This window comes from Zeus faber, assembly GCF_960531495.2.
Source record: "Zeus faber genome assembly, chromosome: 3".
In the NCBI taxonomy this organism is placed as follows: domain Eukaryota; kingdom Metazoa; phylum Chordata; class Actinopteri; order Zeiformes; family Zeidae; genus Zeus; species Zeus faber.
In genome coordinates, this window is record NC_137190.1 from 5343212 (window position 1) to 5371178 (window position 27967).

At 43.7% G+C, this 27967-nt stretch overlaps 2 protein-coding genes across 5 annotated transcripts; both read right to left on the reverse strand.

Annotated features, from left to right (window-relative positions):
- Nucleotides 1-135: 135 nt before the first annotated feature.
- LOC307228287 (USP6 N-terminal-like protein) lies at nucleotides 136-13958 on the reverse strand. 3 transcript variants are annotated; one of them, XM_079997922.1, is made up of 14 exons: nucleotides 13854-13958; nucleotides 10495-10568; nucleotides 8697-8782; nucleotides 8333-8372; nucleotides 7555-7635; nucleotides 7328-7435; nucleotides 6267-6376; nucleotides 5141-5189; nucleotides 4471-4591; nucleotides 4248-4342; nucleotides 4003-4068; nucleotides 3211-3310; nucleotides 2869-3021; nucleotides 136-2715 (listed from the first exon to the last, which is right to left on the reverse strand). In XM_079997922.1, exons 2-14 carry the CDS (start codon nucleotides 10558-10560, stop codon nucleotides 2057-2059), a joined length of 1734 nt encoding a protein of 577 aa, XP_079854048.1. In that variant the 5' UTR covers nucleotides 10561-10568; nucleotides 13854-13958; the 3' UTR covers nucleotides 136-2056. The 3 variants fall into 3 exon arrangements, with proteins under 3 accessions (XP_079854048.1, XP_079854049.1, XP_079854050.1); XM_079997923.1 differs by lacking the exon at nucleotides 13854-13958 and having other exon boundaries at nucleotides 10495-10598; XM_079997924.1 differs by lacking the exons at nucleotides 8333-8372; nucleotides 8697-8782; nucleotides 10495-10568; nucleotides 13854-13958 and adding an exon at nucleotides 7856-7917.
- A 6209-nt stretch (nucleotides 13959-20167) lies between these two features.
- LOC307227775 (para-nitrobenzyl esterase) lies at nucleotides 20168-27736 on the reverse strand. 2 transcript variants are annotated; one of them, XM_079997211.1, is made up of 10 exons: nucleotides 27680-27736; nucleotides 26584-26852; nucleotides 25780-26200; nucleotides 23733-23840; nucleotides 23183-23379; nucleotides 22743-22942; nucleotides 22603-22661; nucleotides 22064-22231; nucleotides 21716-21946; nucleotides 20168-21439 (listed from the first exon to the last, which is right to left on the reverse strand). In XM_079997211.1, exons 2-10 carry the CDS (start codon nucleotides 26845-26847, stop codon nucleotides 21297-21299), a joined length of 1791 nt encoding a protein of 596 aa, XP_079853337.1. In that variant the 5' UTR covers nucleotides 26848-26852; nucleotides 27680-27736; the 3' UTR covers nucleotides 20168-21296. The 2 variants fall into 2 exon arrangements, with proteins under 2 accessions (XP_079853337.1, XP_079853336.1); XM_079997210.1 differs by having other exon boundaries at nucleotides 27596-27728.
- Nucleotides 27737-27967: the final 231 nt, after the last annotated feature.

Genomic DNA, 27967 nt, shown 5'->3' on the forward strand with positions numbered 1-27967 from the left:
AGTAGCACCTGATGAGGTTTTACAGGCTGCTCAAGCTGCCACATTGAGATGCAAATGTTTGAATGAATCAATCAGGGAATGAGGGGTTCTGGTCCCTGTGCAGACAAACGAAAGACACAGAATAAAGGAGGTTAGAATTTGTATTATCATATAAAAAGCCAGAGTTCATTCATCATCTGAACTCCAAACTGCTTCAGTTCTGCAGCGTTCATCAATGTACAACACATTTTAAGTCAAACACACAGACATGACCTCCTCCGTTATGTCACCGTCTGCAGGAGGAAAAACAGCAGTGATTGGAAATGCTGCGATCACAGCCTCTTGATTCATGAATAAAAATGGGGGGGGGGGGCAACGACCAACAATACCAGAATATTTGACATTTCCTGAAGTTAATATTTTAATTAGCTTTTCAATTTGAAATTTAAATAATCAACAATTCTACTTTCTTGGGCTACCACACGAAAAAAGACATGCTGAACCTAAAGCAACCACTAGATGTCAGTAAATCACCATCTCTAGAGTCATTGACTTGTAGTCTAATAAAGGTTTTCCTAAATTAAGGAGGGTGCAAACTCACCTACAGCCAATAAAGTACCTTACGTTTCTAAACACAGCGTTGAAAGAAGCCCGTACATGTACACCAAAGGGCTCATAAATCTGCCGAACCTGAATGAAATCGAGCGTAACAAGGTATTGTTCTCCATTCAACAGAAAGTGTGATACACATATTCCAGTAACTGAAAAGCTGAACCTTTAAAAGCTGTAATTCTCAATGACCTGAAGCACAACATTATTAAGAGATAACAATAAATTATTGAATAAGAAAACCTGACTGATAAAATGAGCCAACCCCTTTTCTGATGCATGTTTCAATGTGCACAATCAAACAGTGAGCCAGCTCATCTGCAATGTGTCAGAGGCTTTACATTTAATTCTATAGTTTGAGCTGAATGTTGTGATTTTCTTAATTTTTTTTTTTTTTTTACAAATCAGCTTAATTCCTCTGTTTCCGTGCAGTGTTCAAGAACGCCAGAACCAGACACAAAGCGGATCTAGATATCTAAATAAGGCATCTTATTAGGTACAAAAAATAAAACTATGACTCTTCTAGCAAAGATTTTACAAAGGCTGACGTGAGCAAACAATTTGCTCTTCGACAAAACATTACAAAACTAGCCCAAAAAAAAACAAAAAAACAAAAAAACCTAAATACATCATCAGGAACGGCCATGACATCACGGCCTCTCTGAGCCTCTCGTCTTACATACAACTTGATCACGACGGCCACGGTCATTCCAACTGGGTGAAATCTGGGACGCTGGAGGGTCTGACCCTAATTGCTTCATGACGCCTCTCCACTGCACAAGGCAGCAAGGAGGAGTTATCTGAAGCGTCTGGGTGGAGTTATCTGAAGCGTCTGGGAGGAGTTATCTGAAGCGTCTGGGTGGAGTTATCTGAAGCGTCTGGGAGGAGTTATCTGAAGCGTCTGGGAGGAGTTATCTGAAGCGTCTGGGTGGAGTTATCTGAAGCGTCTGGGAGGAGTTATCTGAAGTGTCTGGGTGGAGTTATCTGAAGCGTCTGGGTGGAGTTATCTCAAGCGTCCGGGAGGAGTTATCTGAAGCGTCTGGGTGGAGTTATCTGAAGCGTCTGGGTGGAGTTATCTGAAGCGTCTGGGAGGCCTCTCCGTCGGCATTCGGCTTTGCGTCAATGTCTGTCATTTTGAGCAATGCAAAAAGAGAGCGGAAGAGCAAGGGAAGAAGATGGCTGCCAGAAAGAAGTCGACGGAGTAGGGGTGGCGATCGGGATTAACCGAACAATGGCCTGCAAATATTGCTTAGCTCCGCCCATGTGGCCCTGTTAGTACACTTGGCTGGACTTGCCCAGGAGGTGAAATCAGCAGGGGTACTTGGGGCGCGGCATAGTGGGCAATGGAAAGGGCAAAACAAAGCCGTGGGTTGTGGCATGACACGGAGGTGGAAAAGCACCATCAGCGTCCTATACGTTCTGATTTCAGCGTCGGGTGGCAGTGTCTGGTCAGCTGGTCCTGCTCCTCCTATGTCTGCTCCGCTCCTCCACCCGTGTCCCCTTCTTTACCCCTGTTGGTGGGCAGCGCAGAGGTGTCCTCCAACAGCTGGACCAGATAACTGTCCTCGGCCCGTTCTGCCACGGACAGGCTCTCAGACTGAGGGAGTCTGGACGCCTGCGACGGCCCCTGAACTAGGGGGACCGAATGAGTCCTCTGAATCTCGCTCGGGGGCTGGGCGGGGCCGGTCGCCACGGGGGCCGCCGGGACTCCTTCCGTGATCCCCTGACCGGGTTCGGCCTCGTCCGCCCGCGCTTTGCGGTCTGGACAGTGTGTTGCGGAGTTAACTTCCCCCACGGGGGCTTCTCGGCTCCCTGGCGGTTGGTAAGGGGGAGGCCCTGTGAGCGGGGAGCCGTCCGGAGTGAGCGGGGCTTGGGTGTGGATGATGACGGGGTCCGGGGAGGGCAGGGGGGCGTCCTCCTCATTCAGAGCTTCCAGGTCCCTGGGGTCCTTGGAGGGGCTCTGGTCCGGGGAGATGCTGTCGGGCTGGTGGGAGATGATGTGGAGGCTGAGCCCCGCTCCGGGTAAACCGCTGGCTGAGGACGGCTTCACCCTGGTGGGGTGGACCGGACTCAGCAGCACCGGCAGCTCCTGGCCCAAGGGCTTGTGTGGCAGTTCTTCTGGTTTCCCTGAAAATAGGTAAAAAAAACCCAAAAAACATTAATTCTTTGTGTTATTCTGCACGCAGGACGTCACTGTAGCGGCGAGAGGAGGAAGGTGAAGCATCATGTTACAACATCCGATCTGCTCTTGACACGAGGGCGAGTCAAAGCCTCCAGCACCTGGCGGGGGGAGGTCCAGCTTCATCCTGCGCAGCTCCGTCATGGAGGCCTGCAGCTGCTCCACGATCGTGTCATCGCTGTAGAGGAAGCTCTGCGCGATCCTCTCCTGCAGGAACTCCCTCAGCTCCTCCAGAGACATCTTGAGGAGACGCTCTGTTCAAAAACACACACACACACACACACACACACACACACACACACACACACACACACACACACACACACACACACACAGGTACAGCCACACATCAGCGCAAAAAATGAAGTTTAACTCGCACTGCGGCAAGACAAATGGCAGAGAAGATGACATTTGTTTATCTCTTTACTCTGCTCGTTCCTTACTTCTGTGTATTTTCAGGATGGTGTAGGACATGGCGGTGAGAAGCCGCTCCCCCTCCAGGATGAAGATGTCCCACAGGCGGAGGGTCAAGGTGAACGGGGTCTACGGAAACACGGACACGAATCCCGTCACAACAGAACCCCCTCCCCGCTCTACTCCGCCTCTACTCCGCCCCCTCTGTTCGGCCGCGCCTCACTCGCACCCCCCCCGCGCGCCTGCGGTCTCCACCACGCAGTATATCTGACACTCTGCTTGTGCTGTGTCTAGCTGGAGTCAGGGGGTTTGTCTGGGGCTGGACCAGACCACAGAAACGCACGGACCCATCCCGGTGGTGGGACTAAGCGGGACAGAAAAGTGCTGACAGCGGCGCGTCCCTGCCAGACCACCGGCCACCGCGGGGCTGTGGTCGGGCACGGGGAGGAGACTGCTGCTGCTTCAGCCCCGACAACTCCCGGTGCCGCGCTCTAATGCACCGCACTCTAATGCGGCCGCCCCGTAGCAGCGCCGCCACACCGCCGGCCCTCCGCTCCGCTGTGAACGCGGGCCAGGGCTCATGTTAAAGGTAACGCTGGGATTGTGAGACCATCTGGATTTGGGGAACGAAGGCCAGAAACAGGATGGGATGGGATGGGATGGGATGGGAGAAAGAGAAAGAGAGAGAGAGAGAGAGAGAGAGAGAGAGAGAGAGAGAGAGAGAGAGAGAGAGAGAGAGAGAGAGAGAGAGAGAGAGAGAGAGAGAGAGAGAGAGAGAGAGAGAGAGAGAGAGAGAGACCGACCAGTAGTAGTTTTCCTACCCGGTCAATGAAACACTGCAGGAACCATTTTGTACTGTAAATCCCAGCAGACATCTGCTCTCTGTCCTGGGGAGGGACATACAAAAGAAAGAAAGAAGCAAAAAAGACTAAATCACATTAGTTATCATATATCAAGTTTTTTGTTCCACAGTGTTGCAGCCATGTCCTGATTTTATGTTATGCAACTGTGTGTGTGTGTGTGTGTGTGTGTGTGTGTTGCATAATCCACTAAGCAGAGATCTCACCAGATGTTTCTTCAGTTTGGGGACGAGTTTGGAAATAATCTGATCGTGGTGTCCCTGGAACCGCTGCAGTTTGGGGAACCCGGGCACGAAAAACCCTTTAGAGGGAGAGAAGTGGAGCGTCACTTTCAATCCCACACAGCACGTGTGTGAGTGTGAGAGGAAGAGTGTGTGCGTGTGTGTGTGTGTGTGTGTGTGCGTGTGTGCGTGTGTGTGTCCAGCTCACCGTGCATGCCGTGCTTGTGGTTGGTCAGGAGCTGGGACAGCGCCCAGAAGGCGTCCTCCTCGTTCATGTACATGAGCAGCAGGGCGGCAATCTGACTCATGCCCTGGCAGTAGCTCACCTCCTGGGGAACAGCGGCAAACACGCCAAGTCAGGCATTATGGGATTGCTTTGTAAACGCAGCTACTATGATTATTTTTTGTCAACTGATTTATTTGTGGATCATTTTTTCAATGATACAGTGGACTCTCAAACTTGAATGAGATTTATTTTCACCCTGACTTAATCAATTATTCAATCACTGAAATGTGATTTTATTCAACTACTGAGATATAATACTGACATTTTATTTCGATACTAAAATGTAATATTTTTCTTTCTTTCAATTCGTAAATTTTGAAACAAGCTGTGATCTTTCTTTTAATTTTACATCAACTTTTGAATTTGTTTCTTTCATCCCGGCCCTCTTTCTTTTTTTTTCTTTCTTTTTATTCCTGCCCCCCTGTGGAGCACGTTGGGGAAAACTTGTATCGTCAAAGTGCTCTATGAATAATATTGATTATCACTCTCCGGTTGATCAATTTGTGGATTAAACGTTCCGTCCCAAGCAGCTCCGGCGGGAGGTTCAGTGGACCTGGGTGCTGCGGGGGGAGGAGGCGGAGGCTCTGCTCACCGTGTTGTAGACGGAGTAGGCGGACAGAACATTGAACAGAGACTGCTGCCTGCAGAGGAGGAGGAGGAAGAGGAGCTATTAGTGTCATTTCGAACCCGCTCCACCCTCCGCACAAAGCACAATATCCCAGTGTTTCGCTTCCCCGCTGGAACAAAACCCCCTCAACCGCGTCGCCCGTCGCTGGGCAGGACCCTGCAGCGAAGAAGCCGCTCTCTCCAGCCGTAAAAGCTGCTTCATCTTTTTTTCACTGGCGGGGCGGCCGCCCTGCGTTAAATATTGAAGAGCTTCTTTTTGAGCGGCGAGTTTCCATCCCCCCCCCCTCCCCCGCAGGCCTGCGGTCTATTAGGCCGCCGGTGACATCACAGCGCTGCTGGCTCGGGTTCCACGCAGCCCAGTGCAGAGGGAAAACAGCCTGGATCATGCTCTCTCCCTCTCTCCCTCTCTTTCTTTCTCTCTTTCTTTCTTTCTCTCTTTCTTTCTTTCACTCTCTCGCTGTCTCTCGCCCGCTCGCTCGCTCGCTCGCTCGCTGGCTGACAGAGTTCACAGGGAGGCTGCGGAATCAGATTCTCTGCAGCGGTCGTCGTGGAACAGTTTGCACTGGTGATCTGCAGCACAAACCCCCGAGAATCCTCACGAGGCAGTTTTTTTTATTTTTTTTTTTATTTTTTTTTTATTTTTTTAAGTGGAGCCGGGCTTCAAAACGAGGCCGTGACATTATATAACTCCAACGTGTTTACGTCGCCTGTATCGTTTCCAAACTTGATTTAATCGACGACACGTGATCCTGCGCCGTACCCGGAGCGTTGCTAGTGTTCGTATGTCATTGACAATAAACTCTCATGAGCATCTCATTCAGCTCCTTTCATGAGCCACATGAAGCAAAGAGCTTGATGCTTTGCACTGATTTGACCTCACCAGCATCAACATAAACACCGACCAGAAACCCTTTATGTTTAATTAGACTCTGCTCTCGCGACATCGCCGGTTTTCAAAGTCAATAAAATGTTTAAAAGAGAAAAAAGAGAGAGAGAGAGAGAGAGGAAAAAAAAAAAAGCCTCTAATGAGAAGCACATTGGCTGCAGCTGCACGACGCAGCCGAACAAGTGAACGAGCGGGGGAAACTAACTTGACTCCCAAACGGTCCATGAACATGATGTGGTTTCGAAAGGTCCTGTTGATGTCCAAGTCGATCTGCTTGATCTCAGACGAGAACAGCGCGGCTTGCTCCTTCATTATCTGTCATGGAGACATTAATGCAATATTCAGTCTTTTTCTCCGCTGCTGAGACTCGAACGTTTACAGCGAGGGACCTCCCCGCCGGCCCCCGGGACCAGACCGGAAAACCACGGACGACACAGCTTCTGCTATCCGGGCACACTGTTTGGGGGCTTGGGGAGGTCATTTGAGCTGATTTCTCTTCGTGCGCACGCGAAACAAAAAACATTCAGCAGCGAAAGGAAAATAGGCGCTTATCGCTCCCGTTTTGAACATGTGTTGATTATTAGCGCTGGATGTTTTCATGAGCTCTGGGAGCTCCATTACGTCTCCATCTGCCTGTGTTCTCCCGCTGAATTAATCGGCTTCACTTTTGGGGAAAAATAAAAAAGCTGCTGTCCATTGCAGAGCGGGTGAGACTGCTAATCCAGAGATGAGCGTTCGGACCCCTATAAACTCTAAAGTGCCTTCAAATGTCCAGTGTTTACACGTATGTTTATGATTCAGTGCATGGATATGGAATACAAGTGTGTATGTGTGTGTGTGTGTGTGTGTGTGTGTGTGTGTGTGTGTGTGTGCACATTAGTCCAGCCTGTGAGTCGTACCAGACCCCAGGAAGTGCAAGGCAGAGCTGGGCAATTCATTTATTTGACCATTTTCCGTATTAAATATCATATCGTCATGAAATAAGCAATCCTCGTATCGTGATACACAATGTCCTTGTCTAAATAAACAATGATGAGAAGCGAAGACCTAAAATATTCTAAAATATTCCAAAAACATTATTTTTCAATGTTTAATGTGACACAGTTGGGTGATTTGAATGGGGGATTTGAATTCATTTGGTAGATATTATGATACATACATGTATATTGATATTGTGTCAAATTTGCTTATTTTTATTGGCATTACTTTTAATTTTGCAAACTTGATTATTGCAACGATAAACTCAAAGACACATTCAATATTTACCTCGTATTTGCCTTCATTCTCTTTCTTAATCTTCTCGACATCCAACATCAGGGCCCAGGCCTGACCCCTCAGCTGCAGAGGAATGCCCTTGTACACACGCTTCAACATCTGCCAGGGAAGTGAAAAGTAGGCGATGCAGTGACGTTTTGCCTGCATACTGTATGCATTCATAGTGTGTGTGTGTGTGTGTGTGTGTGTGTGTGTGTGTGTGTGTGAGACCGACTCACCCTGTCGCCGTTTCTGTATTTGTCCCATTTCTTCACCATCTTCAGCCATTTCTCCACTCTCTCGATCTCCTGCTGCTTCCGCTGCAAAGGGCACAGAAGCAGGTAACGCGTCTTGTACACCGCGTCACACTATACAGCAATCACATTGTTTCACAGTCTACTGCACATGCTTTTGTATATTTATTATTTAGTATGCTACTAATAGATTAAGTCTCCGTTCCAACTGAAATATCCAACATCTCCGTGGATGTTGGACCCCCCCCCCCCCCCCCCCCGCGCGCAATAAATTGACGCGACCGACCCTCTGGTTTTTTTTTCCTCTTCAGAGAGAAAGTAAAAGTGACACGTTGGACAGGCTTCACGTTCCATCCAGCCCCGTTGGCAGAACAACTGTGAAAACCTTTAGGAAAACCTGAATGAAATGATAGTGTAAACGATGGCGTAGCCCAAAATCCAACTGGATGAAGATAAACACGTCCAGCGTCAGTGGATGCGAAGCAAAGCAGACGAATCAAGTTTCCTTGTTTTATCGGCTTTATCTGGCCAATGGGTGAATGTTTGTGCTCCCTCGTTTGTTGGGTTGACATATTTTTCCAGACGGGAGACCGGGCGTTGGTGCGGGAATGGAAACGCAGACAATTTGACCACCCCCACCGAACTCCCATGACCCCCTTATAGAGAGAGAGAGACACACACACACACACACACACACACACACACACACACACACACACACACACACACACACACACACAGTATAAACCAGGGTCAGACGTACCTTCTCTTCATATGCACTCGGTGCCGGCAGCTCGTTCTCACTATTAAAAAGCAGAAAAACACAATCATATTCCAATATTCCATATTCCACCATAGCGAACAACATTCGCTATGAGCTGACGTCCAGAAATGATTCCATGTGTCTGAGTTATATTTGTGACGGTGCCACACCAGCTCAGAACAAGGACTGAATGGAGTGGAATTGAATGGAAATGGAATTGAGTGGAACGGGGGTGGAACCTAGTTGAATGGAAATGGAGTGCAATGTAACCCCAACGGAACGTAATTAATTGGAATTTGGAACTGAGCTGAATTGATCTGCTCTGCTCCGTTTGGCGTTTGGATGGACAACGCCCTGGTCTTACTGCATGAAACCGTAGCGGTCGGTGACTCTGTAGATGTTGTAGTCAGCATCTTCCCAGGGGTCGATTTCCACGCCCCCTTGTCGGCCCTGGACACACGCACGCACACAGACACGCACACACACAGTTATGAACACCCACACAGACTCCAAACCCTACAGACGCATCACACAGAAGCACACAAAGCCGCCAGCGAGGTCCCTCATCGGCTGAGGGCTCCTTATTCAAACTCATGGGGATGCGTATGCACGCCAATGACATCACGTTTCTGATAGCACTTCCAATCAGGATGTTTCTGCAGTGTCAATCAAGCATTTCATTCATAATCTGCATTGACCAGCAGAACAACTGTTAATAGCAAGGCTGCCGTGGAAAGTCCCTTCTGAAATGTTGAGGCAACAATTTGGGCAGAGTGGACTCTGGGAGGCATGGTACGCGCACGTGGTGGAGACTAGATTGTTTTCAACCTGGTCCAGTACTCACTCTAAGACCCCCCGCTTCCCCAGAGGCGCTGGCAATGATGTCACCTCGAGAGGGACTAAAAATAATCTCTCCACTGAAGTTATTTCGAGGCGCGGAAGGGAAATGGTGTGAGAGAGAGGGAGAGCAGAGATGTCGGAAATAAACTGAGAGAGGTGAGACTGTTACCGCAGGGACTTAGAAACCGACGTGTGCTCGAAGCAGCCCGGCCCTCTCTGGCTGCCGTTGGGCAACACCTCAGGATTCCATCTGATTTCAATGCAAGGGGTCACGGTTCGATACCCATCCGATACCGATGAGAAGACTCTCGATACGATTCTGGAACTCGATAAATATGTCAACAACTCCCAAACCTCCACAGGACCTGCCTGCTACCTGCTGAAACACTACTGGGGTGCTGCCAGACTTTCACTCTTATGACCTTTGACCCCATCACATAAGCCCCCCCCAGGTATTCCCAGTAACAGTGCAAAGTCCCGACTTGATAAGCACATGTACCACTTGACTCGGACACCCCCACTTGACACCCCCACCCGGGGGTGGGGGTGGGGCAGGGCTCTGGGACTCCACAGCCAGACAGGGAAGTCACGCTGACTGAGGTTCCCGTCTGTCCCCAGAGGACGGTGTCAAATCAATCGCCACTGACTGTGTCACAGCCGACACTCTGCTGCCCCGTCCGCTTCAGGGCCGTGGCTAAATTTAACCCTGTGGATGTCAACCTCTCCGCTTCCTCTGCCCCTCACTCCCTCCTCCCCGTCTTGCATCAGCACATCCAGCCGACTGAGCAAACTGTGAAGGCCAACGCTCGTACCCACCCCCCCACCAAAAAAAAAACAACACCATGCCGACCGCTGCCCCGCTGGACACCAGGAGCCTCTCAGAGCACGGTGCGATCTTATTCCCCCGCCACACTCCAAACCACAGCCATCCAGGATGTTATTAATTAGCTTCATTATGGCATTATACACATTCATACACACCCGGCGGTTTGCACTGCAGTCCACACACACACACACACACACAAACCGAGGGAAACACACGTTTGAAATTCGCGCATTGTCCTCCCGGCGCGTCCTTTCTAGAGGGGCCGTGACCTGTTTTTTTGGACGGTGAGCCCCACCGAGTGTGAATTCCTACACGGGCAGATGGGGAACGCACAACTCAGTTGACCACGCACGGAGCTGCATCCAACCACAGTGTTTGAACGCAGGGTTCAGCCGCGTGCGGGGGGGCGTTTTCGAGGCAAGCAGGTGGCCCGTCGCCGCATTCTCACAATTTAATATCTTGACAGTTGAAGGACACAGGGACGCTGGAGGCTCACCTTGGCATACTTCAAGAGGATGTCGGCACGCTCCTCCGCTATCAGCGTCTCAATGTCTTTCTTCATGACAATATCTGAGGGGAGAAGAGTGCGTTGAAACTCTGTGGAATTATGTAGGAAGAAAGGAAAAAGCAAGCGACTGACTCAATGGAATAACAGAATAACCAAAAGAACAGAACGGAGTGTGTGTGTGTGTGTGTGTGTGTGTGTGTGTGGGAGACTTTTGGCTTCCAAACAAACAGACCGAGCTGGCAACTTTGTACTTCAAACACACTGTTGCTGTTATGCAATCACGTTATCGATCCACGGCGTAGATCATACTGTAGGGACGGAACTGATCAGGTAGCCATCTGGGGTCATGCAGTGCTGGTATTCCCAGGCTGCAGAGGGCGTCGCAGAGTGAGGATGTTGGTTTTGCATCGGTATGGATCCGCTCTACCGCCATTGTCCCTCATAAGCCATGTGATTCTTTCTCTACATTTCTCAACCAGTGCTCACAAACACAAGATATCCTGCTATTCCAACGGACACCACGCAGTCCCCCGTGGGTGCAAAAGCAACAGGGACTGACCTGGTGACCTTTTAAACGCATGCCATCCGAAGCAATGTCCCGGCATTGAAGTACATGTTTGACAGAAGCCAAAAATATGACTGATGGGAGCACCTGAACCTGCATGTGCTGATAATATGCTCTGTGTAGGCGTGCTGATTGTGAAAACACACACAGAGCTTCCAAAGGGCTTTGGAGTAGGAGTGGGCAGCACAGCGGAGTGGTTTGTCCAGCAGAGAAATGGGGCAATATGAGAAGGCCGTGGCGTATTCATCTGTCAGTCTCATATTGGAAATATAAGTGCCCTGGGAACCATCGGCCTTGACTGCTGCCTTGCTCTGCAGTGCAAGGAGATAGTGTCCTATGTGGATCTGCGGTACTGGACACAATCCCAGTTCACCAAAGCTTATATAATGGCTGCAAACATTGCCACCACTATTTGGCACGGTCTGTAACTATTTCATTCTTCACTTTATAATATGTTCATCCGGTCTTTATTCCTGTCTTGTCTAAACAATGGACACCATTTTCAAGTGGGATGCTCGTGGCTAAATTGCTCTCCAAACAAAGCGACAGGGATATTAATGCTGGATAATCCACATTCTCTACAGGGTTCTTCACAAATGCCGGGTCCCACAGTTGTAATCTGGATGCACCACAGGACACATTAACCATCTGGATTAGGACAATCCCTAAAGCAGGATTATGCAATGAAAGTCTGTTATTCCCAACCTGGAAGCAGGAGGACAACAGAACAAAGAACCGATGGTGGCGCTAATGCCGTGCAGCAGCCTGGGAGACAGTGTGTGAAGCCACTTCACACCAGATAGCGGATAGAGCGGCTGCTTAAAACGTCACATTTGTTTTGAAGATGCAAGTTGTCCATTCCGACCACTAGACGGAGCACTTGTCTATCACACTCTGACCAAAACAAACTTGGCCCGATTCGAACCAATCGTTTGCTTCTTTGAGGACGCTGCGTCTTTTAAAAGCGATCCCATTGTGAATTCAGGTTCGAGCGCGTTCTTTATCTGACACCCTTTCGTGCGACAAACGGGGCTTCTTTGTTCACGGATAATACTGTAGTCAGTGTCCAGAGAAATACTGGAGCCAATAGACCAACCGGGCTGAGAGTTTCACTGTGTATTCTCACTATATGTTAAATGTGGCACACATCAATAATTGTATGTTTCAATCATCTTAAGCAAATACAATTTTGTTTGTGCCGTTGTCCCTCGAACATTGAAATTGTTTGGACTATGATAGGTCTCAACATCCTCGCTGTTTAGTGGGGACCAATGCTGTGATGGTGATGTTGCCTTCACATTGCTACCGGATCCCAAAGCAACAACCACAACCAGGCGCAATGTACCACAGAGTACAGTACATATGATAAGGTTTTCCAAGGCGGTGTGTCAGAATGTGGTTTAACCAGGCTAAATAATCTATAATTTACAAGTCAGAGGACATGGTCCCTGTCTGGGTCAGTGACACAGACAAAGTGCAGTGGGAGGTGCTGATGTCTTGAGTACCAGCCATGCAGTCATGAGTCTGGGCGCATAAGAGAGGTGGAGGTCACCCGAACCTCAGAGCCGAATGGAGTCCTGTTGTCCTTGTAATTGCGTTGTGTTGTCAGAATAACAATAACCAATTGGGTAGTTAGTTAGTTTCCATGATTATCATAATATTCTTCTTGGAGCTATTTATATTCTAGTTTTCTAAAAAATGTTTATGGAGTGCTGTACATTGCAAAAAATAAATAGAGCAATTTGGCTTACAAATTATACAAAAGTGCATAGTTATAACCAGTAAAATAATAATAAAGAAAGGAACATTAATAATACTTGGCGGTAAGTTTGGAAAACTGAGCCATTTGTATGGATCCTCTCATGATTTAGGGTGGTCCAGGCCTCTAATTTACTGCTGAGCAGAAAAAACAAAACGTTGCGCTGGAGCTTCCAGCGCGGTTCTGAAACTTAAATATGACCCATCATCTGAACCATATTGCAGTGGCTGCATGTGGTCAGTGCACTAAATCACAGAGAGCATGAGGGTGTTCTGGCCAAAATCCCAGTTTGAAGGGCGGTGGCTATGAGAGAATAGAGAGAGCCCACGGTGGAATGACTTACTATTTGACTGGACAGACACATGGACAGCTTCTCTTCCCTGGCGAATGGTAGATTATTATACATGCACTCATTCAGATGCACTCAGATACAAAACAGACTGCATGCATTACAGTGCATTATGCACAAAGACGTGGGCAAAAGTACTGAATGCATGTTGGCTATGTGCGTTTTTGCAAGCACCGCATGCAAAACAACATACATGACCAATGTATACACACAGTACATTATGCATAAACACGTGTAGACACAAACAGAAGGCGCCACTTTGTTTTGGATCACAGCTGCTGCGCCCCTGGACTACGAATCTGATGGTATTGAATGTGGATATTACACAGGCTCATCATTTTATCACTTTACACTCCTTCCCAACCTGGCCTGCATTCCATGAGACAGAGCAAAGGATGATGGCTGACGGGAGGCTGATACAGCCGCGTTTTGTCGAAAGGGAAAAAATAATCGGTCATCTTAATTAGAAATGACTGACCGACGGAACCCAGATCAGATGCCATTGGTTTCAATAAAGAAACCGGAATATAATTTTCCCTGTAGCTCATTAGTCTAATCACAGTAACGCTATCAACACTGACTTGCGCTGGTTTATTCTCATCATAATAAACAAGCGGGTGAGATGCAGAGTGAAATATTCAAAACAATGAAAATAAAATCTATTCGTGCATTACCGTCTGTGGGCTGCTTGTATCCGCTAGCCGTGCAGGGACAGCGTTCGAAATCCTCCAGGCATTATTTTGTCGTTCGTGGAATTTGGGATCCAGCCTCAGTCACCTTTCAGCCCCGTTGACAACAAAAGCGCTTCTCCGTCAGTGCGCTCCGCACCAGTGACGCAAGACCCGCGAACGATTCGTTCGTAGCGATCGAACCTTGTGAAATGACTCGGCGTCCGGAGTCACTCCGGCAGAACAGTGGATCCTTGACTCGCAAACTGAAAATAGTTACTCTGGGCTCAATTCAAATCAAGCCTATTGTCATAATGTATATTGAATGTGGCTGAAGTCATAGTTTCCCTTTCCACCACAATAAATCATTTCGACCGAAGTCAATTTCTTTTGTGATTCGAAATTTGCATTTTTTTTTCCAACTAAATCAACAATTTCAATCTAATTCTCGTGCATATTTCACCGTGCGTTATACCTACTGCATCAACAACAAAAAAACAACAACAACCCGAAGAGTCGGAATGTCTCGACGGACTCTTTTCACTGAATGACTCGCCAAGAGCCGAATCCGACAAGGGAGTCGAACCTTTCATCACTCCAGAGGACCGGACAGGCTCCCGGTACAGACTGTCAGTGGCACACTGCGCAGGCGCGGCACAACCGGAAAACCAGGGTAAGAGCGTCGTAACGCTGCAGTCGGTGATGAACAGCTACTCTGCTACTCCTTGCATTCCGCCTGTTAAGTGGCTGTCTTTATAAACCGTACTACAAGGATATGTTGTTACGGAAATATTTGCTTGTCCCTGCTGTCAAACAACTACACGAGCATAAAAAAAAACGGACTAGAATCATGCTAACAAACCGCTAATGACCAGAGGATGTCGCATTGTTATGATGTTGCGGTTTGCGCACGATTTTCTCTTTTTTTTAATTACCCCGAGTTTACTGTTCACAACTCACACATTTCACTTAACGAGTCAGTTATTTAGCTTTTTTTTAAATTTACCCCGAGTTTACTGTTCACAACTCACACATTTCACTTAACGAGTCAGTTATTTAGCTTTTTTTTAAATTTACCCCGAGTTTACTGTTCACAACTCACACATTTCACTTAACGAGTCAGTTATTTAGCTTTTTTTTAAATTTACCCCGAGTTTACTGTTCACAACTCACACATTTCACTTAACGAGTCAGTTATTTAGCTTTTTTTTAAATTTACCCCGAGTTTACTGTTCACAACTCACACATTTCACTTAGCGAGTCAGTTATTTAGCTTTTTTTTAAATTTACCCCGAGTTTACTGTTCACAACTCACACATTTCACTTAACGAGTCAGTTATTTAGCTTTTTTTTTAATTTACCCCGAGTTTACTGTTCACAACTCACACATTTCACTTAACGAGTCAGTTATTTAGCTTTTTTTTTAATTTACCCCGAGTTTACTGTTCACAACTCGCACATTTCACTTAACGAGTCAGTTATTTAGCTTTTTTTTAAATTTACCCCGAGTTTACTGTTCACAACTCACACATTTCACTTAACGAGTCAGTTATTTAGCTTTTTTTTAAATTTACCCCGAGTTTACTGTTCACAACTCACACATTTCACTTAACGAGTCAGTTATTTAGCTTTTTTTTAAATTTACCCCGAGTTTACTGTTCACAACTCACACATTTCACTTAACGAGTCAGTTATTTAGCTTTTTTTTAAATTTACCCCGAGTTTACTGTTCACAACTCACACATTTCACTTAACGAGTCAGTTATTTAGCTTTTTTTTAAATTTACCCCGAGTTTACTGTTCACAACTCACACATTTCACTTAACGAGTCAGTTATTTAGCTTTTTTTTAAATTTACCCCGAGTTTACTGTTCACAACTCACACATTTCACTTAGCGAGTCAGTTATTTAGCTTTTTTTTAAATTTACCCCGAGTTTACTGTTCACAACTCACACATTTCACTTAACGAGTCAGTTATTTAGCTTTTTTTTTAATTTACCCCGAGTTTACTGTTCACAACTCACACATTTCACTTAACGAGTCAGTTATTTAGCTTTTTTTTTAATTTACCCCGAGTTTACTGTTCACAACTCGCACATTTCACTTAACGAGTCAGTTATTTAGCTTTTTTTAAAATTTACCCCGAGTTTACTGTTCACAACTCACACATTTCACTTAACGAGTCAGTTATTTAGCTTTTTTTTAAATTTACCCCGAGTTTACTGTTCACAACTCACACATTTCACTTAACGAGTCAGTTATTTAGCTTTTTTTTAAATTTACCCCGAGTTTACTGTTCACAACTCACACATTTCACTTAACGAGTCAGTTATTTAGCTTTTTTTTAAATTTACCCCGAGTTTACTGTTCACAACTCACACATTTCACTTAACGAGTCAGTTATTTAGCTTTTTTTTTTAATTTACCCCGAGTTTACTGTTCACAACTCACACATTTCACTTAACGAGTCAGTTATTTAGCTTTTTTTTTTAATTTACCCCGAGTTTACTGTTCACAACTCACACATTTCACTTAACGAGTCAGTTATTTAGCTTTTTTTTTAATTTACCCCGAGTTTACTGTTCACAACTCACACATTTCACTTAACGAGTCAGTTATTTAGCTTTTTTTTTTAATTTACCCCGAGTTTACTGTTCACAACTCACACATTTCACTTAACGAGTCAGTTATTTAGCTTTTTTTTAAATTTACCCCGAGTTTACTGTTCACAACTCACACATTTCACTTAACGAGTCAGTTATTTAGCTTTTTTTTTAAATTTACCCCGAGTTTACTGTTCACAACTCGCACATTTCACTTAACGAGTCAGTTATTTAGCTTTTTTTTAAATTTACCCCGAGTTTACTGTTCACAACTCACACATTTCACTTAACGAGTCAGTTATTTAGCTTTTTTTTTAATTTACCCCGAGTTTACTGTTCACAACTCACACATTTCACTTAACGAGTCAGTTATTTAGCTTTTTTTTAAATTTACCCCGAGTTTACTGTTCACAACTCACACATTTCACTTAACGAGTCAGTTATTTAGCTTTTTTTTTAATTTACCCCGAGTTTACTGTTCACAACTCACACATTTCACTTAGCGAGTCAGTTATTTAGCTTTTTTTTTAATTTACCCCGAGTTTACTGTTCACAACTCACACATTTCACTTAACGAGTCAGTTATTTAGCTTTTTTTTTAATTTACCCCGAGTTTACTGTTCACAACTCACACATTTCACTTAACGAGTCAGTTATTTAGCTTTTTTTTAAATTTACCCCGAGTTTACTGTTCACAACTCACACATTTCACTTAGCGAGTCAGTTATTTAGCTTTTTTTTTAATTTACCCCGAGTTTACTGTTCACAACTCGCACATTTCACTTAACGAGTCAGTTATTTAGCTTTTTTTTTAATTTACCCCGAGTTTACTGTTCACAACTCACACATTTCACTTAACGAGTCAGTTATTTAGCTTTTTTTTAAATTTACCCCGAGTTTACTGTTCACAACTCGCACATTTCACTTAACGAGTCAGTTATTTAGCTTTTTTTTAAATTTACCCCGAGTTTACTGTTCACAACTCACACATTTCACTTAACGAGTCAGTTATTTAGCTTTTTTTTAAATTTACCCCGAGTTTACTGTTCACAACTCACACATTTCACTTAACGAGTCAGTTATTTAGCTTTTTTTTAAATTTACCCCGAGTTTACTGTTCACAACTCACACATTTCACTTAACGAGTCAGTTATTTAGCTTTTTTTTTTAATTTACCCCGAGTTTACTGTTCACAACTCACACATTTCACTTAACGAGTCAGTTATTTAGCTTTTTTTTTTAATTTACCCCGAGTTTACTGTTCACAACTCACACATTTCACTTAACGAGTCAGTTATTTAGCTTTTTTTTTAATTTACCCCGAGTTTACTGTTCACAACTCACACATTTCACTTAACGAGTCAGTTATTTAGCTTTTTTTTTTAATTTACCCCGAGTTTACTGTTCACAACTCACACATTTCACTTAACGAGTCAGTTATTTAGCTTTTTTTTAAATTTACCCCGAGTTTACTGTTCACAACTCACACATTTCACTTAACGAGTCAGTTATTTAGCTTTTTTTTAAATTTACCCCGAGTTTACTGTTCACAACTCACACATTTCACTTAACGAGTCAGTTATTTAGCTTTTTTTTTAAATTTACCCCGAGTTTACTGTTCACAACTCACACATTTCACTTAACGAGTCAGTTATTTAGCTTTTTTTTTAATTTACCCCGAGTTTACTGTTCACAACTCACACATTTCACTTAACGAGTCAGTTATTTAGCTTTTTTTTTAATTTACCCCGAGTTTACTGTTCACAACTCACACATTTCACTTAACGAGTCAGTTATTTAGCTTTTTTTTAAATTTACCCCGAGTTTACTGTTCACAACTCACACATTTCACTTAACGAGTCAGTTATTTAGCTTTTTTTTAAATTTACCCCGAGTTTACTGTTCACAACTCACACATTTCACTTAGCGAGTCAGTTATTTAGCTTTTTTTTTAATTTACCCCGAGTTTACTGTTCACAACTCGCACATTTCACTTAACGAGTCAGTTATTTAGCTTTTTTTTTAATTTACCCCGAGTTTACTGTTCACAACTCACACATTTCACTTAACGAGTCAGTTATTTAGCTTTTTTTTAAATTTACCCCGAGTTTACTGTTCACAACTCACACATTTCACTTAGCGAGTCAGTTATTTAGCTTTTTTTTTAATTTACCCCGAGTTTACTGTTCACAACTCGCACATTTCACTTAACGAGTCAGTTATTTAGCTTTTTTTTAAATTTACCCCGAGTTTACTGTTCACAACTCACACATTTCACTTAACGAGTCAGTTATTTAGCTTTTTTTTAAATTTACCCCGAGTTTACTGTTCACAACTCACACATTTCACTTAACGAGTCAGTTATTTAGCTTTTTTTTTTAATTTACCCCGAGTTTACTGTTCACAACTCACACATTTCACTTAACGAGTCAGTTATTTAGCTTTTTTTTTTAATTTACCCCGAGTTTACTGTTCACAACTCACACATTTCACTTAACGAGTCAGTTATTTAGCTTTTTTTTTAATTTACCCCGAGTTTACTGTTCACAACTCACACATTTCACTTAACGAGTCAGTTATTTAGCTTTTTTTTTTAATTTACCCCGAGTTTACTGTTCACAACTCACACATTTCACTTAACGAGTCAGTTATTTAGCTTTTTTTTAAATTTACCCCGAGTTTACTGTTCACAACTCACACATTTCACTTAACGAGTCAGTTATTTAGCTTTTTTTTAAATTTACCCCGAGTTTACTGTTCACAACTCACACATTTCACTTAACGAGTCAGTTATTTAGCTTTTTTTTTAAATTTACCCCGAGTTTACTGTTCACAACTCACACATTTCACTTAACGAGTCAGTTATTTAGCTTTTTTTTAAATTTACCCCGAGTTTACTGTTCACAACTCACACATTTCACTTAACGAGTCAGTTATTTAGCTTTTTTTTAAATTTACCCCGAGTTTACTGTTCACAACTCACACATTTCACTTAACGAGTCAGTTATTTAGCTTTTTTTTAAATTTACCCCGAGTTTACTGTTCACAACTCACACATTTCACTTAACGAGTCAGTTATTTAGGTTTTTTTTTTAATTTACCCCGAGTTTACTGTTCACAACTCACACATTTCACTTAACGAGTCAGTTATTTAGCTTTTTTTTTAATTATTATTTTGTCGTAGAGAACTGCTAGATTACGTCACATTTGAGCGACGGTGTTTTGTTAGCCGTTGTAGCGTCTCAGCGCCTTTAGACCAACTGGTTTTTTTTAACAGCTTTGCGTGTGATTTTATAAATTGACAACAACAAATATGACCGAGGACAGTGTGTATTTATCATACTTGATGTCAGAATAACAGGGAAAGTGAATACGGACTCCGTCGAAGACGAAGGAAAACAGGCATCTTCCCATTGACTTGAATGAGACTGCTTAGACGTTGACCCATTTCCGGTCAGGAACGCCCTCCACCCGGAGAAGGCTCAACATGAAACTTGATGTTTGACGCCACCTGCTGGACACATGTTACACTAACTAGCGCAGTATTAGTTGAGAATCACTGGACAATAAATCAAATTATTGGGGGAAAAATAATTTCCGACGCTCAAGTTATGGCTTAGTGATTTGACCGACACTGCACCTAGAACTAGTAAGGTTCAAATGATCAAATCCTACTTGTGCAATAGAATTCACTTCACAATAAAACATCTCGAGAGTTGCATTCATGTGAATTTTAATTTGTTGGTGAAGCACATTAACTTACAAAACCGCAATTTCATAATGGATTTCAAAGCTCACACCATACATGTAATTGGCACCACAAATTCAATCTGGAGCAATTAAATGAGTAAAAAGCAATTGATAAAATTACCAAGAGATGTCATTCAGTAGAAAGGTCTTTGATTAGTGATGCTTGTTAGAAGTCAATGTTTTCATTTGCATCTTTTAATTAAAGCGCGCGCACACACACACACACACACACACACAGGATTTCAATAAGAAAGTGAGTGAGGCATATTTGTATGTTTGAGTAGAAAGGTCTAAACTCTGGCAAGAAATTTAAAAAGGTAGGTTTACAATTGGCATAGTTAGCATAATTGTCTAACCCTTTTTTTGCAAGAAAATGTTTGAAAATGAAAGAAAAAAACATTAGTTAATTTTGTGCAATAATTCAGCGTGATAGTTTATAGCTAGTGCAAATGGTGAAAAGTACTTGAGAGGAGGAACCTTCAATAGCAAGAATTTTTCTTTTAAATCTCCAACGTTACCAATAATACATTTAAAAACACAACCCTCTCATAAGTAACTGTTCCCTTTTTACTTTCCCAACAAGAAGTAAGGATTCCATGTGGCCTACCTTACTATCAAAACTGATAAAACAATTTTTTAAACCTCTTCAGGTTCTTATGGACAGACTGCTCAACACAGTGGAGCCGCTCAGTTGTAATGCACTTCTATGTTGTTATACTGTCACAGTAACTAACATAATCTTAAAGTCTATATGGCTTCATCATACAATAAAGGGTCAGACTTGGTCACTTCCATTTTCTTCAAATATCCAATAACTATTCCAAAGAAAAAGAAAAGGCTTTCTTGCAAACTTACAAATACTCCTCAGTGTTCCCCACATTCGTCCTCATTAAAAAAACACTGTCATTCTTCACATTTCAGTGTTTTCATGCGACAAGTTCCCTTTAAACTATGTTTCTCTCCATACACTGATGGCATGTGAAAGAAGCAGTTGAATAAAAAGCATTGAATAAATACTAGTGGTTTACACCATGGCCCGCCTGCTCAGTGTTCGGATCAAACCTGGGGGGTGAAAAGTTATCAAAGACACCGCCGTCAGTTGATCCAGGCATAAGAATAGAAGCCGTTCTGCTGCCACAGCTGGCAACGGACAGCAGAGTAGTTCTGGACGACGGTAAGACTGTGGGACAGGAGAGCGGTGCCTGCTGGGTACTCCGGCCACTCATCTGCCATCTTACCTGGAGAGGGGAAACAACATGATTGTGAGTGACATTTAGAACCTGGTTTCTATGGGGTTTGAGAAGCCCTTACTGTGATTAAGAGATCTAATTTAGGGAGAGAGAGATATATATATATATATATATATATATATATATATATATATATATATATATATATATATATATATATATATATATATATATATATATATATATATATATATATATATATATATATATATATATATATACACACACATACATACACACATACATACACACACACACACACACCCTCTTTGGCAAAGTTGACGAGGTGGGTTGTGAGAACATTCTGGAACTGCTTGTCTGCTGCAGAGAGGGGCTTCGTCAGCACAGACTCCAGCCCCCCAAAGAACGCATAAGAATCCAAGCAGTGGAAGGAGAAGCGGCTCGGGAAGGAAATAAAATCTCCACGAGAGGAGTTGACGGCACTGGACGGTGTGTGTGTCACCACGTAGCGATACACGGGACTGTGCAGGGCCGCTGGAGGAGAGAAAAACAAATTGAAGGAATATTTTTAATGTTTCGCTTTGAAATGTTACCTCACAAAAATCACCATTATGGATAAGCGTGCACCTTCTGTTAACCGTGCAAGCTCACCTGCTGCCCTCCAGGCCAGGTCGTTGTTGGGGCAGGTGGTCCTCAGGTCGGACACCATGGTGGTGAACACTCTCTCTGGACATCGGTCGGTGGTGGGACACAGGGACAAGCTGGGATACAACTGCAAAGCCTCCTTGGCGAGGTCCGCACCGAACGCACCAAGTTTTTCTGAGGGATAAGAGAAATAAAATAAATGTGTATTAACACAATAAGTATCCAAATTAACTCATGTATTTCCTTTAGGAGTGAAGCACTCCTCATAACAGTCATAACAGGGAGACAAGGTTAAAATAAAATAATACAGACTTTGGAGTCAAATTTAATATATGTAAAAGATGTAGAATGTTTGTATGTGTATGTTTGTATCATCATCATCCATTTCAATGATGCTTCCCATGCTACGTGCATGTATAAATATATAGTTCCAGTCATAGTATCCAACAAAAAGGGGTTAGTCGAGCCAACCGGCCTCAAGATGCTTTTCCTCCACAGTTCACTCTGAAAGTACAACCTCCCGGTGCTGACGCTGTGACTCTTACCCGTGACGAACCACTGGTAATCGCCCCAAGTCCACTGGGAGATGTTCTCGTACGGAGGGCTACGGGGGGGGCACAGAACACTGTTACAGTTGAAGGATCAGCTACTCCTCTGTTAGCTCTGGACTGTACAGAGCACTCACCTGAAGTCTGTCTCTTGTGCTGTCGTCCCCACGACCAGTGGGACGTCATTATATTCTCCACCTTTCTCCCACAACTCAAAAGGTGGAGCATGGAGGACATAGCCGTCAACCACTGCAACCGGGCCGTTGAAATGCCCTTTAATGGGCAGATCAGTGCAGTCATCTGCCGCCCAAGATGGGTACTGCTTCCACGGGATGGCCTTGGCAAGTGAAGAGGCAAATGTATAATCCATGTAATGCAAATACTGTACTTTCTTAAAAGCACCATGAACCATTTGGAATTCAGGAAGCCAGCTCCACTGTCAGATTTCATATCTTGCTGATTCCCAGTGTACCTGCCTTTTAGCATTCTCTTTGTACTGTTTCTACCGTATTTTCTGGCTCATTGCCAATACAAATGATAGCCCTTATCGCAATGTTTTGAGATAGATTCTCCCTACCTGTAGGATCTCCTTGGTGGACAGTTTTCTGAGGCAGGCCTGGTCCTTGCAGCCTGTCTTCTCCAAGAAAACCAGGTTGTCGGCCTCTGCCTTCTCCAGCGACGCATTGTAGATGTAAGATCCGCTCATGTCCACCGCCGCGTGGAACAGACCCCTTGCCAAAGGAGACATCATCAGGGTCCACACCGATGTCCCACCTAGCAAGGTTTGCATGACAATAAATATGGAGAATGAATTAACTGGACCACAAAACCTTCCACTAAAAGCGCTGCAAGAAATGAAAAGCTATTCTGTAGAACTTTTGTTTTTAGTTCTGTTTAGTTCTGACAAGCATTGAGTCAACTACAAATCAATTGTAAACAAGACATGATCTGCAAGAAAATTTTGATTCAATGCAATAATTGAATTGCCTTTTAATTTTTCTTCATTACAACACACCTTCTGAATCAACATTCAAATATAAAGGTCAATCATTTTCAAAGACTTGACTAAGAGCAAGACTTTAGTATAGAAGTTATATGTATAAGTTAAGTTTAATATACATCAGTACCTGAGCTCTGTCCAAATATCGTGACCTTCCCTGAGTCTCCTCCAAATGCATGGATGTTCCTCTGAACCCACTGAAGAGCTGCTATCTGGTCCATGAAGCCGTAGTTCCCTGATGAAGGAAACACTGATTAGCAACAAAATATAAAATCTGACAGGATATGGCTTTATTCTCTGTTCCCCATTTTAATAATAAAAGGGACTAACGGTAGCGGCGGTGCTGCCCACCCACCCAAATCTGTCAGAGCAAAAAGGTTTTCATAAAATACTTTGTCTAAAATATTTTTATGTCTGGTAAATCACGCCTGTGTTAATCACAACCGTTTTCTTCCTATTATGTCCCATTGCTGTCTTTGTGTTAATCTTGTTAAGAATACCGGCCATACTGGTGTTCAATGGAGGATGCATGTCTTGAAAATAAATCAGCATCAAAAAATATGTATCTACTTGATCATAACGGTTTGGAACACTTGCACTAAATTCAGCTGTGCTCCAATGGAAATATTACATGGAATTAGAAATATTTAAAGTAGACCTATTATGCTCCTTTTTACACAAGTTAAGTCAATCAACAATCAAGTTAGGTCTTTTAAGGTCCCCAAAACATGTTTTTGATGTTTTCTTGCTGAAAATACCACTCAGATTATGCATTAGAGCCATTATAACATGCGTCCAATCCACCCTGTCTGAAAACAGGCTGAATCAGTGTGTAGACACACCATCCTGACACACTCCTAGTTCTACGAGTCAATGGGGTTTGAGCACAAGTTCCGGGTTCTGTGAGACAATGAAGTTTGAGCATGGCTTCCGGGTTTTGTTCTATTTACTCACTGATTTCACCTCATCAGTCCACCAAAATCTGACCTCATTATTTGACACTTTGGCCATATATATATATATATATATATATATATACACACACACACACACACACACACGACAGTAAATAAGGAAAAGCATAATAGGTTCCCTTAAAACATAAATGCAGTACATTTAGAGGGAGGTAGACTGAAGCTGTCATTTATGACGCTTGCATAGCTCCAATTTTCTGGGTCATTTTATAAGTAGGTTACAGCATGATATGGAATATGTAACACTGAGTTTTCAGGCTTGATGCCACACAAAATGTGTCTCAGTACATACAGGGTTACTGCAATGTGAATGTTAACACACCAGAGAGAAACTTGACCGTATAACCTTTTTCATCGGCAGCAGGTACAGTGTATTACCTTCTGTATCCAAATGACATAACCATTCATATCTTAATGGGAAGGTGTACACACCTTTAAACATTCAGCAGTAGTGGGACTGCAATCTAAACAGCGTAAATATTTCAAGCAAAAGAACAGATTACTCATAGTAACTTCAACACAATAGGGCTTGTTTTCCAGAAACAACTTAAGGAATAACTTACATTCAGATTGAACGGTGCCGCCCCTTAATGATACTATCTGCAGTTATCGGAAAACATTTTAGGTTTTAAGAAGTAAACTAACAGAAATAAATATGCAAAGAACAGTCTTTTTACAGTTTAGTTTCCCCAAACATTAATTCACTGGGTATGCCAACCTAAAGGCTGCTCTTTAAGGCCCTTTCAATGTTGGTTTTAGATACATTAGATTATATTCGTATCAAAAATAAACTATGAATTTTATTATAATGTTCACTATACTATTATATTATCTACCCGTATACCCTTTTTCTGGGGGATGAGAAACACATCTGGCAACATCCTCAATGTCTACATACGGAATTTTTAAAGCAATAATAAATTTTTTAAATTTCATTTAAAAAATATTTTCTAAGCTGGTATGGTGACAGCTATTAAATGTTTTTGCATTATGCATGTAATCCTCCTTTCCTGGCAAGAATGCAAAGACTGGACAAAACCTCACCACCACCTCAAATGACCAAGAAAAAAACCCCAATCGATCAGAAGATGGCAAACTTTGGAGAAAATAAAGTGACCCTCGCAAAGACGAAAGGAAACCCTTCTTAACGTGCCGACACCATGCTAACCAGCCCCCGAGTATCGAACACTACGGACTGACCTGAGGAGTTGGTCCTGGAGTTTTCTCTCAATATCTCCAGCGCCATGAAGCCGAAGGCGTTGAGCCTGTAGTTGAAGCTGACGTAGACCATCCCTGTGTCCGCAGCCAGCTGCTCTGTGGGGGCGTAGCCCTCCTCGCCTCCACTGAGCATGTGCAAGAAGCCTCCGTGGATCCAGACCATGACCGGGAGCCTGGTGTCGGTGCTCAGGGTGGGCGTCCACACGTTGACAAACAGACAGTCCTCCCGACCCATCGCCTTCCCGGTCTCTGCCAGCGGGCGGAGCTGGGGGCACATGCTGCGGAAACGCCCGGCGTCCCCCACCCCGTTCCCGTACGGCGCCTTGGCCGGGGGCGCCCAGCGGAGGTCACCCACCGGAGGAGCGGCATAACGCATGCCCTTGAAGGAGTACGCTCCGTTTTTCTGTTCAAAGAAGAGTGACAAGCACAATCACACAGTGATGAAAAGTAACTTTGTACAGTAATGAAATATTTTGTTACATCAGCACATTTTCAACCCAGTTTTGACTTATTCCACTACATTTGAAAGCAAATATCTATCATTTTTATTCTACTATATTTGTGTCAATGTCGTACTTTTAATTGAGTATTAATTGAGTAATTCTGGGTAAGGGTATTCATACTATTACTGAGGTAAAAGTTCTGAGCACTTCTTTCCACTACTGCAATCACTCAACTAGGATTTAAATAAATCTTCTAGGTCTTATCGAGCCAGTGGGATGAGGCAAGAAGTTTTCATTTCTCCCGGAGCAGTGACTCCCCTCCATAATGAGACCGTAAACTCACATGTCTCCCTTGGTACTCTCCGCTGTCGGTGGCCACCCGGGCTAACCCGGGAGGCAGCGTCTGGGCCACGTAGCCCAGGTACGCGGCCAGGCCGAGAAGGCCCACCACGCCCAAGGAGATGAGAAAGATACAGCGTCTGGACAGCACCAGGAAGGGGCTGACGTAGTGCCTGTGCCGGACATACTGGACGTCCTCCTCGTCCTCTTCCTGCACCAGGTAGCGGTACTCTGTCCTCTCTGGGACCTCGAACGCGTCCTCATTCATCGCCCCTTTAGGGCAGAAAGAACACGGAGGGACATCTGGTCTGAGCGTTGTTTTCTGGTGCACACTTGTGTACTTTTAGATGAGTTTAGTTAATTCATTGCACGTTACAAAAATACAGGGTGAACAGTTTATAATGCAAAAAAAAAAAACAATATTACAGAGATAACAGAAGTAGAGCAAAAAAAATGCTCAGGGGAGGCCAAAATAAATACAGGTGTATGTTTATCTTCATTAATGGCGACCGTTTGAAACTAAAACTCCTCGAACCAACACACCTGTAACACACCTGTAATGACGTGGGTGTTGGCTGACTGACAACATACTTGGAACGTTTCGCTGTGACTTGAATAATGAGGGCCGGTCCCCTATGGAAGGTGGAAATCCGTTGGGCAGTTGCTCATTGTTCTGGGTTCGCCTTCGCTTCGGGCCGACTCGTTACTTCGCTAAATGATTTATTATTGTTTGTGCCAAACAATACATTATTTTACAATGTCTGTGGAATGTCTGTCTGTGTGTGGGGTGGTTTTTTTTTTTCCATACAACTGCTTTTATCGGCTCGCACTTAGTAGAACGGAGGAAAACAATAAAATAAAAATCATAAAGCAGAAAAACGCACATCCGCGCCTGGTGAGTTTTGTGCATTTGCTCCGTGGAATCAATTCTAATCGTGTCCGCTGTGGTTTGTTTGGGGTCAAACCAGCTCCAAACCCCCGAGTTTCTCTTCGAGCGTACCCCCCCTTCCACTCACCGTGGTAACCGCGTGGAAAGATTAACGCCGCATGTGTTGCTGGCGTGTTTCTTCTTAAAAGTGTAGATAATTGACGTCACTCACCATTCCTCCAAAACGCTCCAGCGATAAACAAAGTGACGCACTTACTGCTCGCGCTCTGCTCACTGCGCGTGCGCACAGAGGAGAAACTTCTTGTGTGTTTTTTTTTTTTCCTTTTTTTTTTTTTTTTCCTTTTTAAATTTTTTTTTTTTTTTTTTTTTACGTTTCTCCAAATTTAAAGGGACAGCACGAGATTATCTTCTGTATCGCAGCCAACAGGCGCCGGTGGAAACTACTCGTGTACACTCTTCAAGTACTAATACTAAAGTGTGTGAATATCTCTACATCTGT